Source organism: Bicyclus anynana, chromosome 9, assembly GCF_947172395.1.
Source record: "Bicyclus anynana chromosome 9, ilBicAnyn1.1, whole genome shotgun sequence".
NCBI lineage: Eukaryota > Metazoa > Arthropoda > Insecta > Lepidoptera > Nymphalidae > Bicyclus > Bicyclus anynana.
The window spans coordinates 9,087,486-9,105,785 of record NC_069091.1 but is presented as its reverse complement, the minus strand read 5'-3'; the positions used below and the strand labels follow the sequence as shown (position 1 = coordinate 9,105,785).

Sequence of the window (18,300 nt, the reverse complement as noted above, 5' to 3'; positions counted from 1 at the left end):
CAGTATTCAATACAAGATCATTCATTGAATACTCAGCGTACCTACCTATCTAGGCTTCAATGGTAAATCTCCATAATTGAAACTTATTACGATATAAATATAATACGTAGGACTTAGCTGATTCCAAGAATACTTAGGTATCATTGAAATCGGTCTCAGCATTTTCTACACACTGTGTAATGTATTATTACCAAGTTTTGTTACAGCTGCTTTTGTTTTTGTAACAAAACCTACCTAATTATTATAATATGTTTGCATTTGCACTTCCTCTGAACACGAAATAGAGCGATCATGCAAAATTATAACTATAGTTGCATAGCATTTAATGGGATGTATGACTAATTTTATTTACCCACAATTCTGTAGAGACAGATTATTAAACAATAGACTGTAACACAATAAAATAGCCGTTACATTTAACATACTCGTAGGTAATTGAAAACACGTAACCGCATCGTCTAGTTAAGTATCTACATTTAATACAGCTGACATGCTCCACTTCGTCGGTTGACTTATGGCCCTGGCTCATTTGTCATTTGATACCAGTACAATTGCTACTGCATCGATAATAATATCTATGAACATTCTAAAACATTCCTTATCAGCACATTTGGTGTGAAAGAATATACAATTATAGTATTGACGTCACACAAACATTTGCTTATTTTATTAAAAACGTATAACAGAGTTGCAAGTATTGAAATATTCTACAAACCCACTGTCAATTGTGTTTCACTGGTAACAGAAAGGGCCCTGCCCTTTCGTAAGTGAGAGTTCAACAATGTCAATTAAATAATCAGCCTGGAATTATGAAGTACATCAATTTAGGCGGTCGTTATAAAATATCATGTCTTCTTTATAGTTTATAGACCATGACGTTCATGTGGGTTACATTTATTGGGTCACGTGAAGGTTAGTTTAATAGAACCATGATTAACAATGCAGTCTATAAAATTACATATACCGATTACTACTTACATTTGATGTGTGTTACATAAGAAATCTAGAATACTTCGAACGAACTTTATCACCAAACCAAAACAAAAAAGCTTCAATTTGCATAATCGCTCCTTTTGTTATTTTAGTGTTGAAGAATACGTTGTACCTAGTACTGACTTGTACTAATAGTGTAAATTTATATAATTTGTTGTGTTGTGTATGTTTTAAAGGTTTTTCAACAGAATATATTTATTTAGGACTAAAATGCAACAGGTTTCCGACTTTGTCGAATGGTAGAAGCTAATTTTTTGATGCTATTAAACTAACCGTGGCTTGGTTACTTAACGTTAAATAGATCATGGACTTGTAATAAAAATTATTTCTTATTCACTCAATTAGTGGTTGCGCAGAATTACGACACTGATGTTAACAAGGAGTATGTTATAATGGGAAACAGCATCATTCTGAAGTGTCAGGTCCCATCCTTTGTCGCGGATTTTATAGAAGTTGTGTCCTGGCACACCGAAGATAACGAAGATTTTTTTCCTGGCGAAAATTATGGTTATTTCCAACTCCACTCTTAAACTCGATTTCCTTGAGTCCTTTTAATCCAGTTCCGAAAGTAAAAACCAATATATTTTGCAGTTGTACAACAGCTGTATGAATCTGAAGTAAATAATGAATACGTAATCCGCGGAAATGCTGCAATCGTTAAGTGCTCAATACCCTCTTTTGTAGCGGATTTTGTAAATGTTGTATCTTGGCATGACGAAGCCGGAAATTCGTTTACAATAAACGGCAGCAAGGAGGGAGAGGGTAAATTAATTGATCAAATTGAAACAAGAAACCAGATCCCGATCCATAACTCCAACCTAACAAATGTATCAAAATAATTTGTTTGTACATATTACAGTTGTGACACAATATTACGAAGCCGAAGTAGTCTCAGAATATGTCATTCGCGGGAATACAGCAGTGTTAAAATGCAATATTCCTTCCTTTGTCGCGGATTTCGTTAAAGTAGAAGCTTGGGTAGATTCTGATGGTGGCGAATACTTGCTTACCGATGATATCGGTAGGATAATTATATTTTACAATTAAATAAACTATATCCTAAAAGATTCACTTCCTTATTCATCAGTTCCCACTTATTTTTCACCGATATACGCCTTCGAAATTAGATAGCTATAAAATTCCTATAACTTTTACAGTCGTAAATCAATTTTATGAAGCTGAAATTTTGACTGAATATGTCATACGTGGAAATGCTGCAGTTTTAAAATGTTCCATACCATCTTTTGTCGCCGATTTTGTAAAAGTAGAAGCATGGATCGATGAAGAGGGGGCAGTAATTGCAGACTCTGAAAACCTTGGTAAAATTCTCGTAGATTCAGTGTAGTTGTACAGCGACTTCCCATATAAAACGTTTGTCCTATCACCTCCTGATCTACCATGTCCAAACAAAATTGTAATTGGTATTCTTTAGTTGTGTCACAGCATTACGTGACCGAAGCCGAAAATGAGTACGTGATTAGAGGGAACGCCGCTATTGTTCACTGCAAGATCCCTTCATTTGTTAGTGACTTCGTATACGTGGAATCATGGCTTATGGATGACGGACAAATACTCAGCATAAATAATACAAGCACATTGGAGGGTATATACGAGTATTATGCTAACTCATAATCCCGCCTTCAAACTCCTCAATATTTCCCAGGACCATAACTTATTAAAATTTTCTGAATTAGTGGTATCACAACCGTACGAAGCAGAAGCAGACAATGAATATGTTATTCGTGGAAATGCAGCTATTATGAAATGTGAAGTACCGAGTTTCGTCTCAGATTTTGTGTTTGTTGAAATGTGGACCGACAGTGATGGAGGAACTTATTACCCTGGAAATGCTGAGGGTAACTTCAAATCTGAAAATGTGTCCATTTCCTGAATTTCCTAACTTCGTTAATTTTTGTAACAGCGGTACTTCAAGTATATGAGGCGAGAGTCAACGACGAATTTGTTTTAAGAGGAAATACAGCTATATTGAAATGCATCGTGCCCTCTTTTGTAGCAGACTTCGTTAATGTTGTAGCGTGGTTGATGGATAATGAAACTGTTAATGCTGATGAAAACTCCAATTTAGATTCTGGTAGTAAATTATTAGTATAACAGATGTATTCCCGTTTCCCACCTCGAACGTTTGCTAAAACTTCTTCTGAAAACAGATTTTTTTATTTACATCTACAGTCGTGCATCAAAATTATGAGCCTCGTGTTATTGATGAAGATGTTCTGCGAGGCAATTCAGCAATAGTTAAATGCTTGATACCATCGTTTGTAGCAGACTATGTACAAGTAGTGGAATGGGTGACAGACGAAGAGTCCCTCTCTGCGTTTTCATTAAATGGCTCCGAGGGCAACTACGGTAATCGAGACCGCCCGACCTCAATTGTTCCTATCCGCTCTCCTCTAAAATCCTCGGATGAATACCTAACATAATTTGCTACAATTATTTCAGCCGTAAACCAATTCTACGAATCGCAGGTTTACGATATATACGTCATACGTGGTAATGCTGCAGTATTTAAATGCCACATCCCTTCGTTTGTCTCTGACCACGTCCTTGTTGTGTCTTGGCATGATAGTGAAAACGGAGAATATCTGAAAAATGAAAATTATGGTATAGTGCTATAGTGCTATTAAAAATATTGCCTTTAAATCCCTACCCAAATTTTGTCTAGTCTAAATTTTGTATATCTAAAAGTTATCTTAATACTTTTCAGTTGTATCTCAGTCTTATACGGTAAATTTAGTTGAGGAAAATGTTTTGCGAGGAAACGCTGCTATTTTTAAATGTCTAATTCCAAGTTTTGTGACTGAGTATGTGTCAGTTGCATCTTGGATTATAACAGATGGAGATGATAAAACAGAAATCCATTTAAATGATACTACAAATAACGCCGGTATTTAGATACTGAATTCGTAGGCTTAGTACCTTTTCCTGCATATCCCTATTTTACCACTATTGTAAACTATTGCAATTTTAATTGCAGTCGTAACACAAGCTTATACTGTGAATTTAATGGAAGAAAGTGTATTACGTGGCAATGCAGTTATCCTTAAATGCCATATTTCTACCTTCGTTACTGAATATGTCAGCGTCTCATCTTGGATTATTTCGGAAACTGATACTGAAGACTTAGAAATCAAAACAGAATCTGACGATTTGGGTATTTGCATTTTAGGGTTGTTTATTATTTTCCCATTTTCCTTTCCTTGTTTATTTGAATTTAGGATTAAAATAAATATTTTCAGTCGTATCACAAGCATATACTGTAAACCTTATGGAAGAAAATGTCCTGCGTGGAAATTCAGCAATCGTAAAATGTCACATTCCAAGTTTTGTATCTGAGTATGTAACAGTATCATCTTGGATGATATTTGAAGGGGATACCGAAGAAAAATATATTAATGGCACTGGATATGACCACTTGGGTATAAAATAATAACGTCACATTTTATGTTCTCCATTCCTACTCCTGTCGAGGTTTTACATTAATCGAATGTCATATTCCAAAATTTTTCAGTTGTTTCTCAGTCTTACACTGTTAACTTATGGGAAGAAAACGTTTTGCGAGGCAATTCAGCTATACTTAAATGCCATATTCCAAGTTTCGTCACAGAATACGTCTCAATTACGTCCTGGATTATTTCTGAAGGAGATGAGGAAGAAATTGATATAAATTTAGACTCTGATTTTAATTTAGGTAAAAGCACGAATATTATAGATTTACCCTTTCCCTTTTTTCTCCTACACACCGCCTACGGTTAACGGTTAGCAATAGGTTGAGTAATAGTTATTGCTTAGCAAATAATTTCAAAATTCCATTTCCAGTCGTTTCTCAAGCTTATGATGTGAAGTTCTGGGAAGAATACGTATTGCGTGGAAACGCTGCCATATTGAAATGTCAAATTCCAAGTTTTGTTTCTGAATACGTTTCCGTCAGCTCTTGGATAGTATCTGAAGATAGTATTGAAAATGAAATTAAAATAGACGATTCGTCTGACTTGGGTACTACGATTCATTATCATTTTATTCCTATCCTTAGTCCTCTCGATTTCCGTTTCCTGGCATCTTCAATAAAATTTCTTTTTAAAAACACATCATATTAGGAAAAATTGTGTAGGTCGCCGGCGTTAGTGTCTTAGAATATGATTTTCTTATTTAGGTCATATTGTTTCAGTGGTTTCTCAAGCATATGCTGTAAATTTAATGGAGGAGTATGTCCTTAGAGGAAATGCGGCTATTTTAAAGTGCCATATACCCAGTTTCGTATCGGAGTACGTCAATGTTATATCTTGGATTGTGAGTGAAGGCGAAGAAGAAGCTGAAATTAATCTCGAATCTGATATTAAAATCAATGGTACGAAATAAAATCAAGTTTTGTAAATGTTTTGTTTTGATGGGTAACATCCATGCTTCTAATGATATCGGTAGTTTACATAGGGCGCTGTTATTCGGGTTTACCAAATCCATGGGTCTCACGGCCTACCTCTATCCTCATTCCCACTTCCTTAGGTTAATGCATGCAAATACGTTTATAAGTAAATCACAACCTTACGTTGTGTTGTCAAAATGAAATTACAATGAATCGTTATAGTACTGGAGAATGAAATATCTACAATGATTTTATAACATTTCAGATGGCAAATATTTAGTTCTACCATCTGGTGAATTGCATATTCGAGATGTTGGACCTGAAGATGGCTACAAATCGTATCAATGTAGAACTAAACATAGACTTACCGGAGAGACACGTTTATCGGCTACCAAAGGACGTTTAGTTATTACTGGTAAGTGAATATTTTTTGCTAAAAAATTACTCTTAAAAACGTAGCGCTATAAATTGGTATATTTAAATTGTTAATAATAATTAGTTAATTACTCGTTTATTATTGTGTAAATCAGTACTTATTAATTTTAAGTAGATAGCAAAATTTCTATATTATATTTGAAATATCAGTCAATAGCGCTACTTAGAGCTTCCTGACAGTGAAAATTAAGAATTCTAACGACGAAAACAATCGCAAATGTTATCGCGTTTCCCAAAATGTAGTTACGAAACGGTAATAGTTGAAAACAATTTCCGTTAATTTGCACTGTTAGAAATTTTATTACAAATTTTTCTTTTACTAATTCACTGAACTGACTTAAAATAGAGCAATTTCAATTACATAGACAAGTATATTTTTTAGAACACCTACTTTCTCTGAGTATCTACCAAAATTAATTGTAAATGCTCTGTTCAAATCACATAGTATTAAATCTTTATAACCTCTTGTAAATTTACTGATATCAAGTTTAACAAGTTCTATATTATTATGTTATCTCAACAGAAGTACTTATCAGATATTCAACAAGAGATTATAAAACATAGTTTTGTTGTGTGAAATATTTTGAGTTTGTAAATATAAACAATAAACCTATTTTTATATCTACAAACTTACGTTTTAAAGAACCTTGCCTGAATGTTGGGATAGGGTACCCTACAGAGCCTTTACTCGCGTTATCAATCTATTTTTTTTTCTGTGTAATAAAAGAAGCGTAGGGATTTATTGCCAGGGCGTACAATCTGTAAAATGTTGTCCATTTGGTGTCCACTCCTCGTAAATCCGCCTTCTCCCAACATGCGCAGAGCCGATGGGCCGAGTTCCTCCCAAGTTCCCTAGCGCATCGACTACGAGCGGTTTCCAGTTTAAAGAATTCACCAGCCTCGCTGTATTATGCCCCGCTCAGGCGTCCCCAGCACCCGCTTACCGGTAAGACAATACTTGAAGTTAAAACAGTTTGCGTCATTTCTCAGAGCCGATAGGGCGAGTGCCACCTAAGTTTTCTTCGACTCAAGTGGGTGCGATGTACGTAGTGATAATGGATACCACATTTGCATTGCAATGCCCAGCTCAGGCCTTCCCCGTCCCCGTGTTCAGGTAATGTCTAACAAAACCTTTTTCTTGTTATCTTTCATTAAAAATGATTTTTAGAACCAGTTGGGCGTGTACCTCCAAAGTTTGCTACGATATTGACAGGCACTATGTTCGAGGTTAGGAAAAATTATTCTTACGCATTGCAGTGCCCTGCGCAGGCGTTCCCGACCCCACTTTTCAGGTAAAATTCTTATTACCACAAAGTATTTGTAACTGCCCTTACTTTCTGTAGAACCCGTTGGACGCGTATCGCCAAAGTTTGCCTCTGTCGTTATGGGTACGATGATTGGAGTGAAGAGAGATTATTCTTTCGCGTTGCAATGTCCTGCACAAGCGTTTCCTGTCCCAATTTTCAGGTATTTATTAGTGGCCGAAGCCTCTGTTTATACAATTATAATATAACAACTATTACTCCTACTTTGCTTCAGAGCCAATGGGAAAGGTATCTCCAAAATTTCCAAGTTTAGAGATAAGTCGCCTCTTTGATTTTGACTCTGCCCAAAGTATATGCCTTTTATGCCCTGCTCAAGCATACCCCATCCCAATGTTTAGGTAAGAAAAATAAAAAAGTTCTTTTAGTTAATTCTGCTTTCAAAAACAAAGTAAAATTGCGGCATCTATCTCTTTTTGTTTTCGTAAACAGAGCCGATGGGTAAAGTATCTCCGAAATTTCCATCCACGGAAACGGGCCGCAGTTTTACATTTTCTTCGAATACCTGTGTGACTCTACTTTGCCCGGCACAGGCTTTTCCAACACCACTATTCAGGTATTTTATTTGTAAGCTTGAAATGTTATTTTCTTAGAACCGGTTGGCCGCGTCTCGCCTAAATTTCCGTCGATGGATAGCTCCAGAAGCTTTAGCGCTACGCTCAACATGAGCCTAACGATTCTTTGTCCTGCCCAAGCGTTCCCAGTCCCAATATTCAGGTAAAGTCTAATGGCATGACGATTTTAAAAATATTTTACTTTATTCATAGAACCTGTGGGTCGTGTTTCGCCAAAATTTACAACTACCGATAAAAGTCGAGCATTCGATGCAAAGGAATCCAATAATGTTACAATGTTGTGTCCCGCGCAAGCTTTTCCCGCCCCAGCTTTCAGGTATACGCCCTTGTTACGTGCTCGTAGTTATTAGAGTATTTTTCTATAGAGCCAATGGGCAGCGCGGCTCCTAAATTGGCATGGAAAATGATCGATATAACCGAAGCTTGGATCAATCATACATGTACACTGCTTTGCATAGCACAGGCCTTCCCAGTCCCAATGTTCAGGTAAAAGTATTTTCAATACTTCTTATCCGACTATATTAAGTTCCTGTGTTTATATTTAGAACCTGTAGGAAGAGTTTCTCCGAAGTTTCCCACTATGGATAGCGTTAGAGGCTTCAGTACAATCGTTAATGCAAGTGTGACCTTGTTGTGTCCCGCTCAAGCATTCCCAGTACCTTTGTCCAGGTAATGATAATAAAAAAGTTATAAATATTTTTTTTAGAACCAATTAATAGTGCCCCACCAAAAGTTCCAACTAAAACGATCGAGTTCCTGGAGTTTGCTATGAACTCCAGCATTACGTTACTCTGTCTGGCTCAAGCGTACCCTGTCCCCGTATTCCGGTGAGTCTTTCAATTTGAAAAGTTTAATGTGACTGCCTATTCATATCTAGCGCCTAATTCCTCTTCTCTAATGTTTACTGCAACCTCGCAAAACAGTATGATACTATTTTTTTAGAACCAATTAGCTCGAAAAGCCCATCAACTGGTTCAAAACATCAATGGTTTGAAATATCTGCTTTGCAAGATTTCCCTCTCACATGTGCAGCCCAAGGGTTCCCTGTTCCTGTTTTTAGGTGAGAATTAATGTACGTACATGAATTTTCAGAACCAATCGTCTCCAAACCACCTACCATGTCAACAGATGATAAATTTGCTTGGTTTGTCAATAGACCTGTAGATCATAACTTAGCATTGCTTTGTCGGGCTCAGGGATATCCCATCCCCGTATTCAGGTAAACTAACAGCACCCTACTTTCGTAACCTTTGTAATTTTAGAACCAATCGGAACAAAATCTCCTACATTTTCGACTGACGATAAGCTTTCTTGGTACGTAAGGACTGTCGGACAAAGCCTTAACGTCCTATGTCCGGCTCAAGGCTTCCCAGTACCCGTTTTCAGGTGACTATTAATATATTAAAATATTTATTTTCAATTATAGAACCTGTTGGCTCTAAATCCCCTACATTCTCTAATGATGTTCAATTTTCTGGGATCACTCGCAAAACCGGCCAAGATTTTGCACTTTTATGCCAAGCCCAAGCTTTTCCTGTCCCAATATTCAGGTAAGCTGCACCAGATAATCTTAGACATATTAAATTATTATCCAATCTATTTCCTCCTAGAACCTATTGGATCGAAGGCGCCATCCTTTTCTCTGGAATTTAAAAGTACCACGCTTACTAAAGTAGCTTCTCAAGCACTCCCACTGTTATGTCAGGCTCAGGCGCATCCTCCACCTGTATTCAAGTGAGTGAATAACTATCAAAATAGTTTAAGAAATTATTTAATAAATATATCGGTCAATTACGTCATTTATTTAATTAATTCGTAATTTAGCTTATCTTATCGGGTTCAGGGTATCCTATTCCAATTTATAAGAAATATTAATTTAAATGTTATTAACAATTTTAGAGCCCATTGGAACTAAATCACCCACATTTTCCACTGACAATAAACTGTCTTGGTATGTCAGGACAATAGGGATGATGACAGTTTTTTAAATTGTATATAAATTAAAAGTATACTAATAGTAAAGCAATTTTGTAAAAGGAACAGGGTATCTGCGATCATTACTTTCGAAGCTACAGGGATTTAAAGAGTCAGATTTGCGGCGCTGCCGCGGATCCCTGAAAAACGCCCCATACAAAATGGCTTGAAATAATGACGTCATAGGCAATGTAGTGATCGTTAGATTTGTATGCGCGTTCAAACAAAATTACTAATATCTTTGTTATTTGTGCGTTTATGCTTATAGTTCATATATTAAAAAATGTCACATTTAATGTAAGGAAGCTAAAACTGTATGAATTTTCATCTAATTACGATAAAATATTTTTAATAGATTTTGAAATTTTATAATCTCATTTATTTTGCAAATATCCAGACAATCTTTGCTTTTTATGTATAAATTAGTTAACATTGACCCTATTTACCCGAATGTATCATAAAAATCAATATATTCAAACCTAGTCATCATCCCCATTGGTCAGAGTCTAAATATATTGTGTCCAGCTCAAGGCTTTCCAGCGCCAGTATTCAGGTGATTAACCAAAATTAATTTACTTTTTATTGTAGAACCTGTTGGCTCTAAATCTCCCGCGTTTAATAGTGACGTCCAATTGTCCGCGATTACTCGCAAAACGGCCCAAGATTTCGCACTTTTATGCCAAGCCCAAGCGTTTCCTATCCCGATCTTCAGGTAAGAAATGTCCAATAAAATAAGAACATTCATATTCATTCCAAACGAATACAGAACCAATTGGGTCTAAGAGGCCAAGTTTTTCTCTGGAGTATAAAATCACTGGGCTCACAAAGACAGCTGGGCAAGCGTTTGTGCAACTATGTCAAGCTCAAGCAAACCCTGCACCAGTATTCAAGTGAGTGTACTTTATCATTTTTGCTTCATCACTCAATTTTTCATACAGAGCCAGTGTCTGCCCGAGCTCCTACTTTCCCTACTTCTGCATCATCTTACAATTACGATATCGCGGCACGTTCAGGGGGTTCTGTGCTTTGCCAAGCTCAAGGGTACCCTCAACCAGTGTTCAGGTGGGTTATGTATTGGATATTTATACTATCTATATACTTTTAGAACCGATTGGCGCAAAAGCTCCTTCGTTTTCTACTGATTCCAAAGGCAGTATATTTATTCGAGAAACAGGCCACAGCTTTGCATTACTTTGCCAAGCCCAAGCATCACCTATTCCTATCTATAGGTAAGTTCTCACAATCCAATGTTCCTTCTACAGAACCCGTTGGTTCGAAACCACCGACCTTCTCAAATGATCTAACTTCATCAGCGGTCACCAGGCACAAGAACCAAAGTTTTGCCATGACATGCCAAGCGCAAGCTTTTCCCATACCAATTTTCAGGCAAGTGTGTTTTAATAATGTTACTGTGAAATACTGAAGTCAAAAATGTAGGTATACGCTTAGCTGTCTAGTAAAACATTTTGAAGCTGCTACGATAGAGACAAATGTTTTTCCTATTTCTAATAAAAACGCATTTATTTCCTACAGAGCCCGTTGGATCAAAGGCTCCTTCTTTTTCGTCAGAATCTGCTCTTTCGTCTATAAAGAGGCATGAGAATCAAAGTTTCGCACTTCTTTGTCAAGCGCAGGCTTTTCCTGTACCAATTTTCAGGCAAGTTTCCCGTTTTGTTTATAATTCGTTCGTTGTTATATATTTAAAATAAAATAATTATAGAGCCTGTTGGTGCTAAATCCCCAACGTTTTCATCTGAGTCGATGGGAAGTATATTCAGGAAACGTATTGGACAAGGTTTCGCTCTTCTTTGTCAAGCCCAAAGCTTTCCTGCTCCAGTTTTCAGGCAAGTTACTTTTTGTTACACAGTTACAGCTAATATTCTTTTTAAACTGCAGAACCAGTCGGATTCAAAGCACCCACCTTCTCAACGGATGCTCGTAGTAGTACTTTCGTAAGAACGGTCAACCAAAGTTTTGCGTTATTGTGCCAAGCTCAGTCGTTTCCTGTTCCTATATTCAGGCAAGTTTTAGTAATACGTTGTTTTATTTAGCGAAATTCCTTCAATCAGGTTACAAAATATCAAAGGCTCTGTATGATTTTGCTGTTATTACAACCCACTGATATGTTGTGTCTTCAGAACCTATTGCCAGCGCCGCTCCTAGTATAACCTCAACTCAAAAAGCTGCTGTTCATTTCTCTCAAAATACCTCTTTGGCCATTTTGTGTCCCGCGCAAGGATATCCTGTACCAGTTTCAAGGTGCGTTACCAAATTATCTTCCGTATTGCAGAACCTACGAATAAAATTGCGCCTCGAGGCGATAAAAGCCGCAAATTCGAGGGTGGTGAAATATTCTTAGTTTCTCTATCACAATCCGTCTATCTAACGTGCGAAGTTGCCGGATATCCGCCTCCGATTTTTAGGTAAGTCCATAGTTCTGATAGATAATAAATTAATTATAACTCGGTAATTACTCGTAGTCCGCCACAATACGTCACTTGTTTCCACTCGACTAAACGAGCCTCTGTCATTATTGCAGAGCCGACAAATAAAATTGCACCTAGAAAAAATTCCGCTATACATTTCGAAGGTTGGGAAGTGTTCTTCGTGCCTCAAAACGATGTAGCGTTCTTGACGTGCCAAGTAGCCGCTTTTCCAGTCCCCGTGTTTAGGTGAGTCGTAGGTACCTTTTTGTCACAGTTGGTCTCTATTCCAGAACCAACGGGTAGGACGGGGCCGAAAGTGACCGGCGACGGGCTCAACCGTCAAGTAGGGCGGGACGAGCAAAGCCTCGCACTCCTGTGCGAGGTGCAGGCGTTCCCAGCGCCCTTGACGAGGTACGGTCTAACGCCGGCCGGCCGACGGCATCTCACGCATTCATCTTCACGTAGAGACTTCACCCCATCCCAATGTATTGATGTGCGTTGTTATTGCAGTCTGTTGCGGCGGGCCTGCCCCCGCGAGACGTGAAGGCGTGAAGTACCGCGGCCGGCCGCGCGCCTTTTACGATCCACAGCCAAAGTAACGATTGAGCAGCGTAGACACCTCCTGGTAAGTGACAGGGTGTTCTTGCTTTCATTCAGACGCTTTAATCTTTACTTTGTGCTTCACTCGATCCGTAGCTGTGCCGACTGCTCTGGGGCGATGATATTTGACACTTATATTTGTTTCACGTGGTAGCTTTTTGTATCGCTAGCTTCGTAATACTAATCAAAATTTGGGATATTTGTTTCACATTTTCGAGGCTTTGTTTATTGTCTTCTTCAAAATTTGGAATCCTGATATTGGAAACATTGGCAGTATACATTTTGTGTTCTCACGGCTAACATCGCTTTAATCTATATTCTACAAAATAAGTCATGCTTCTTGTTATCGAAATTGAAAACTAATTCAATGAAACGGTATATTTGATTATTTTATATTTTGTCCTTCGACTAATAGAATAATTGTTTTGAATTTAATTAGATATCTTATTAATTTAGAAAATAGCACTTTTTTAATTTTTTCAAATTAACGATTTTCATAATAATAATTATTACCAAATTGAAATTTATTACTGAAATATGGTTTTCGTAAGTAAATCCACATTGAAGGTGTTTTCTATTGTTACAGATGGTACAAATTCATAGATGGCTCTGCAAGAAAACAGCCAGTAGCATTGAATGACAGAGTTAAACAAGTTTCGGGAACACTTATCATTAAAGAGGCTAAAGTTGAAGACTCGGGAAAATATCTATGTGTAGTGAACAACTCTGTTGGTGGTAATTATATAGCATTCATATATTAATACCTTTAAAAAACAAAGTTGATTTAACTTAGCCATTTTTAAGTCAGGCTAGAACGATTAAGACGATCTTTAATTTGTTTGAATTGTCTGCTTCTCAAATAGAAGAATAACTGTTCGTTATCAACCCACATTATCACTACGGAGCTCGAGTCCCCTCTCATTCTCAGAGGAGACTCGAGCTTAGCAGTGAGCTGAATATGGGTTCATAATGATGACAACACTTAATATAATTTTCATATGTTTTACAGGTGAATCTGTTGAAACCGTTCTAACCGTAACAGCTCCATTGAAAGCCGCGGTAGAACCGGCAACGCAAACTGTTGATTTTGGCCGCCCCGCCGTGTTCACTTGCAGATATGAAGGAAACCCTGTAAAAACTATTACTTGGCTCAAGGACGGCAAGGACATGAACCATCATGACCCCATTTTAAGGTACGATGGGTCTCTATTCCAGAATATAATCCAAATGAAGCATAAATTTAATATAAAATGTTGAACAGAAATCTTTTGGTAGTGTTTGTCTGGGGAACGAACTATGACATTCATAATCTTTATGTTATTTAAGAAATTGCTTAGGGCATCGCGTTTAAAATAGAATTGAAAACGAAACACTCGACGATGCTGAATATGTATATACTTACATGCAAAGTATGCTGCCATTTTCCAAACAACTTTAGATTCTTTAATAATAAACATACAATGAATGGTTCCAGGATCGAATCAGTAAAGAAGGAAGACAAGGGCATGTACCAATGCTTCATCAGGAACGACCAGGAGAGTGCTGGTGCCAGCGCGGAACTTAAACTTGGAGGACGATGTATGTAGTTTTTATTTTTTTTATTTTATGTACTAAGCCAGTTTATGTACCACCTTCTGATAAATGTCATTCACTGGTTTGCCATTTCAAGAAAAAGAAAGTGACTATATTTAGAGGTTAGAGTTAGACTATCTGTCATTTATCAAAAGATGGTCTATTTTTAGCGCGAGTAATAGCCCTATATGTATATATATTTATCAATGAACACAAGAGCCCCTTTAAACTTTAGTAAATGCGACAGAGACACTACAGAGACACATTCTTCTTCATTATTGTCTATATTATGATGGATACTACTGCTGGACATAGCCCTATTGTGTGGACTTCCAACAAACACCACGGTCTCAATCCGCCAGCATCCAGCGGCTTACTGTAACCAGCTTGAAATTGTCGGCCCGTCTAGTAGTTGGTCACACCAACACCGATTTTCCGGTGCAGGATTGCTCTTCCAGCACCTTGTGACCTCAACGTCCATCGGCTCTTCAAACCATATGCCCGCCTGTTGTCACTTCAGCTTTAACACCTTTTTGTCCAAAATTTCTCAGTGCCTGAATACTAAAGTCTTGTCAACAGTGCGTGTTATCAGTAATGACATGGATCCAAGACTTGGTCGCTAACTATAATCCTCATAAGAATGAAGAATATGTCACCATTGCCCTCCATATGGTGGTAAATAATTAGAAAGAAAGAATGAAAGAAAATAAATTTATTCAGATTTAAAACTTACAAACAGTATCCTACCCTAAAGACAGCAGGTCTGTCTGTAACCCTTAAAACGCTGACGGCGCTGATTTTATTTAATTTTATTATATTTAAAATATTTAATTTAATATTATGATTTTATTGAATTAAGAACCTTAATAACATTTTTTTTTAACAATTTCAGTTGAACCACCACAGATCCGTCACAGCTTCGGCGAACAAACCCTCCGGTCCGGTCCGTCCCTGCGGCTCAAATGCGTTGCATCTGGCAATCCCACTCCTGATATCGCGTGGCAACTCGACGGCGAGAAGCTCAACAGCGGCGAACGTCTCCAGATCGGACAGTTCGTCACCGCCGACGGCAACGTTGAATCTCATCTGAACATTTCTTCCGTACACCCCAACGATGGAGGCTTGTATTCTTGCATCGCATCCAGCAAGGTATGTTTGCTACTTTCAAACTTGCTACTTGCTACTTTAAGTACTTAGCCTGGCAAAGAAGAGTAGAAATTAATAGAGGCGCCACTATTGGCAATATGATAACACAAATACGAGAAACGTAAACGTTACCATAACAACATAACCTTTAAAGCCGACGGAATAATCACTTTTGATATCATACACTAACTAATATGACTAACTGACAAGTTGAATAGTGTTGTAAGAGGAAAATAAGTTAGTTCCGTTTCTACACTTTTTTGCCAAGCTGTATAATAAAACCGTGACAGGTCAAATTTCTGTACATTGAAGATATACTGAAAAATTTAGTTAAAGGGCATTACTCAATACTGAAGCCAAAAATATAATTGTTAAGTATTGTTTGTGTCTGCCTGTCTGTATTTTTCTTGACCGGGCATCACGCTGAATGAATGGGGATGACTTTTGTTTGAACGCACATACAAATCTAACGATCATTACATTGCCTACGACGTCATTAGTTCGTGCTATTTTGTATGGGGCGTTTTTCAGGGATCTGCGGCAGCGCCGCAAATCTGACCCTTTAAATCTCTGTAGCTCCGAAAGTAATGATCGCAGATACCCTGTTCCTTTTACAAAATTACTTTACTATTAGCAATCTCTTAATTTATATACAATTTAAAAAACTGTCATCATCTCTATTGAAATGAAACATGGCGCAATTTGAGGCCATAATACGGAGATGGTTATAGGATACTTTTTGTTTATTTAATAGCACTAGTGTTTTTACCCGACTGCAAGAAGGGTTATGTTTTTCGCGCGTATCTTGTATGTATGTATGTATGTAATATTCTTTATTACCTCATATCTTCCACTGAATGGATTTACATAATTAGAATATCGTTAGATTGGTCTCAATAACCCAAGTGTTCTTAGATAGGTGAAACTAAAAAAAAATAACATGACGACAGTGAGACGCTATAGACTCGAGGTGAAAAAAAATTGATTTTTTAATATTGCAATATGTATGTCAAATTCAAGAGCTTTTTATGAGGATTCTAAAATAGTATATCATGGCCATGTTTAAAAAAAAATCTACAATTAGAAAAACGTTATTTATTAGTTGTCTATACAAAATACGCCTCGGGATCTTAGATATTGGATAGAATGATTTTCTACATTATTTAATAGGTCCCGACTGTTTTCTAATTGCTTTCTACACTTCTGGACTGAACTTGTTTTTTTTCTTTTCAGTTTTTTTTATATTTTATGCAGTCGGGTTGTTTATTTGTTTAATTAATTTATTTGATAGAGCAACTCCGGGGAAGTACTAGTATCATGGGTATTTCTGCCGCCAAGCAACACTGCTGTATTCCGCTAAAGGATATGGTGATAGAAACAGGAATTTGTAGGACTTATTTTGGAATTTCCAGGTTGGTAGCGCATCTCACTCGGCCCGCGTGAACGTATACGGCATGCCCTACGTCCGCACCATGAAGAAACGCCCCGTGGTCGCCGGAGACACCCTCATCGCTCACTGCCCCGTGGCCGGATACCCCATCGACTCCATCGTCTGGGAACGAGATGGCCGGTACATACAAACTTTGATTTTTTTTTAAACTGGCTTTACGGCACTGAGTTTTAGCCTAGGTGTGTCTAAACTTTGAGCACATTTTAGAACTTCTATTAGAAATCATAATAACAGAAATAGTGTCTATCACTACGAAATGTCGCCGACAAAACTTGGTTCTTGGCAAAGTAACAATTATAACCAAATCTCGATAATAGTCTTAAGTTTTACAATATTAGTGATGACTCTAGGATACATAGACAACTAGCTGACGCCACACGGTTTTACCTGCGTGGTTCCCGTTCCCGTTGGAACACGGAGATAATAGCCTCTATCCTTCCTCATTAAATGGGCTATCTAACACAGAAATATTTTTTTAAATCAGACCAGTAGTTCCTGAGATCGCGTTCAATCAATCAATCAAACAAACAAACTCTTCAGCTTTATAATATTAGTATAGATTTAGAGCTAAGCCTCAATAGCTCTAAGGTAAAGGGGCCGGACTCATCGGCGACTAGAGAGATTCGCTTCCCGCCCACTGGACTATTGTCGTACCCACTCCTAACACTAGTATTTTCGGACTGTTTGGTCCCCCAAATATAATGGGAATATTGGTAAAAGGTAAATGATGTGGCAAAAATCTTTAAAAGTACTATCTGACTTGAGGAGTATCTAAACTATTTTTTGATTAGAATTGTATTTGGCTAGACTGGTAGTTTTCCATCGTCGTACAGAAAATAAAAGGCAGATAAATCCCCAATAGGTCCGTAATAATGAAGTAATAAAATATACTATCGCTACATTGCAGAAGTTTTGAGAAAATATATTGTTATAAATTCTAAAGTAAAGAAGAGAAGTGGCGAGTATCACACAATTCAATGGTTATTCAATTCAATCATTCCAGTGTTCTACCAATCAATCGCAAACAGAAAGTATTCCCCAACGGCACCCTTGTTATCGAAAACGTCGAGCGAATGAGCGACCAAGCGACGTACACTTGCGTGGCTAAGAACTCTCAGGGTTACAGCGCAAGAGGAACTCTCGAATTGCAAGTTATGGGTGAGTTAACTGTTTACGATAATACAACAAGAGTTTCAAAGCTCATCTAATTGATAAAATTGATAAAGGAAAAGTTAGAGCAAAACCAATTTATTAAGAGATATTAACATTCTAGCCTTATTCTCTTCTCAGAATGAGAGGGGTTAGGCCAATAGTCCACCACGCTGGCCCAATGCGGCTTGGCAGACTTCACACACGTTAAAGAATTAAGAATATTTTCTGGTATATAGGTTTCCTCATCATGTTTTCTTCACTGTTTGAGACACGT

General features: G+C 37.4%; 1 protein-coding gene across 50 annotated transcripts in view; it reads left to right on the top strand.

Moving 5' to 3' along the window:
* LOC112055815 (cell adhesion molecule Dscam2) overlaps positions 1–18,300 on the top strand; it is a 96,985-nt gene that overhangs the window by 38,454 nt on the left and 40,231 nt on the right. For 12 of the 50 annotated variants that reach the window (XM_052883513.1, XM_052883548.1, XM_052883547.1 and 9 more), the window contains exons 5-13: positions 5,180–5,359; positions 5,640–5,789; positions 11,971–12,103; positions 13,293–13,441; positions 13,716–13,899; positions 14,181–14,284; positions 15,171–15,427; positions 16,837–16,994; positions 17,878–18,032. In XM_052883513.1, coding sequence (XP_052739473.1) covers positions 5,180–5,359; positions 5,640–5,789; positions 11,971–12,103; positions 13,293–13,441; positions 13,716–13,899; positions 14,181–14,284; positions 15,171–15,427; positions 16,837–16,994; positions 17,878–18,032 — 1,470 coding nt within the window. Of the gene's footprint in view, positions 1–1,338; positions 1,501–1,584; positions 1,756–1,852; positions 2,015–2,150; positions 2,313–2,425; positions 2,597–3,183; positions 3,361–3,453; positions 3,616–5,179; positions 5,360–5,639; positions 5,790–6,799; positions 6,924–7,152; positions 7,277–7,348; positions 7,473–7,563; positions 7,688–7,724; positions 7,849–7,898; positions 8,023–8,251; positions 8,376–9,132; positions 9,257–10,268; positions 10,393–10,785; positions 10,910–11,213; positions 11,338–11,576; positions 11,701–11,818; positions 11,940–11,970; positions 12,104–13,292; positions 13,442–13,715; positions 13,900–14,180; positions 14,285–15,170; positions 15,428–16,836; positions 16,995–17,877; positions 18,033–18,300 lie in introns of all 50 variants that reach the window. The other 38 variants (XM_052883543.1, XM_052883519.1, XM_052883526.1 and 35 more) reach the window with 32 other exon arrangements.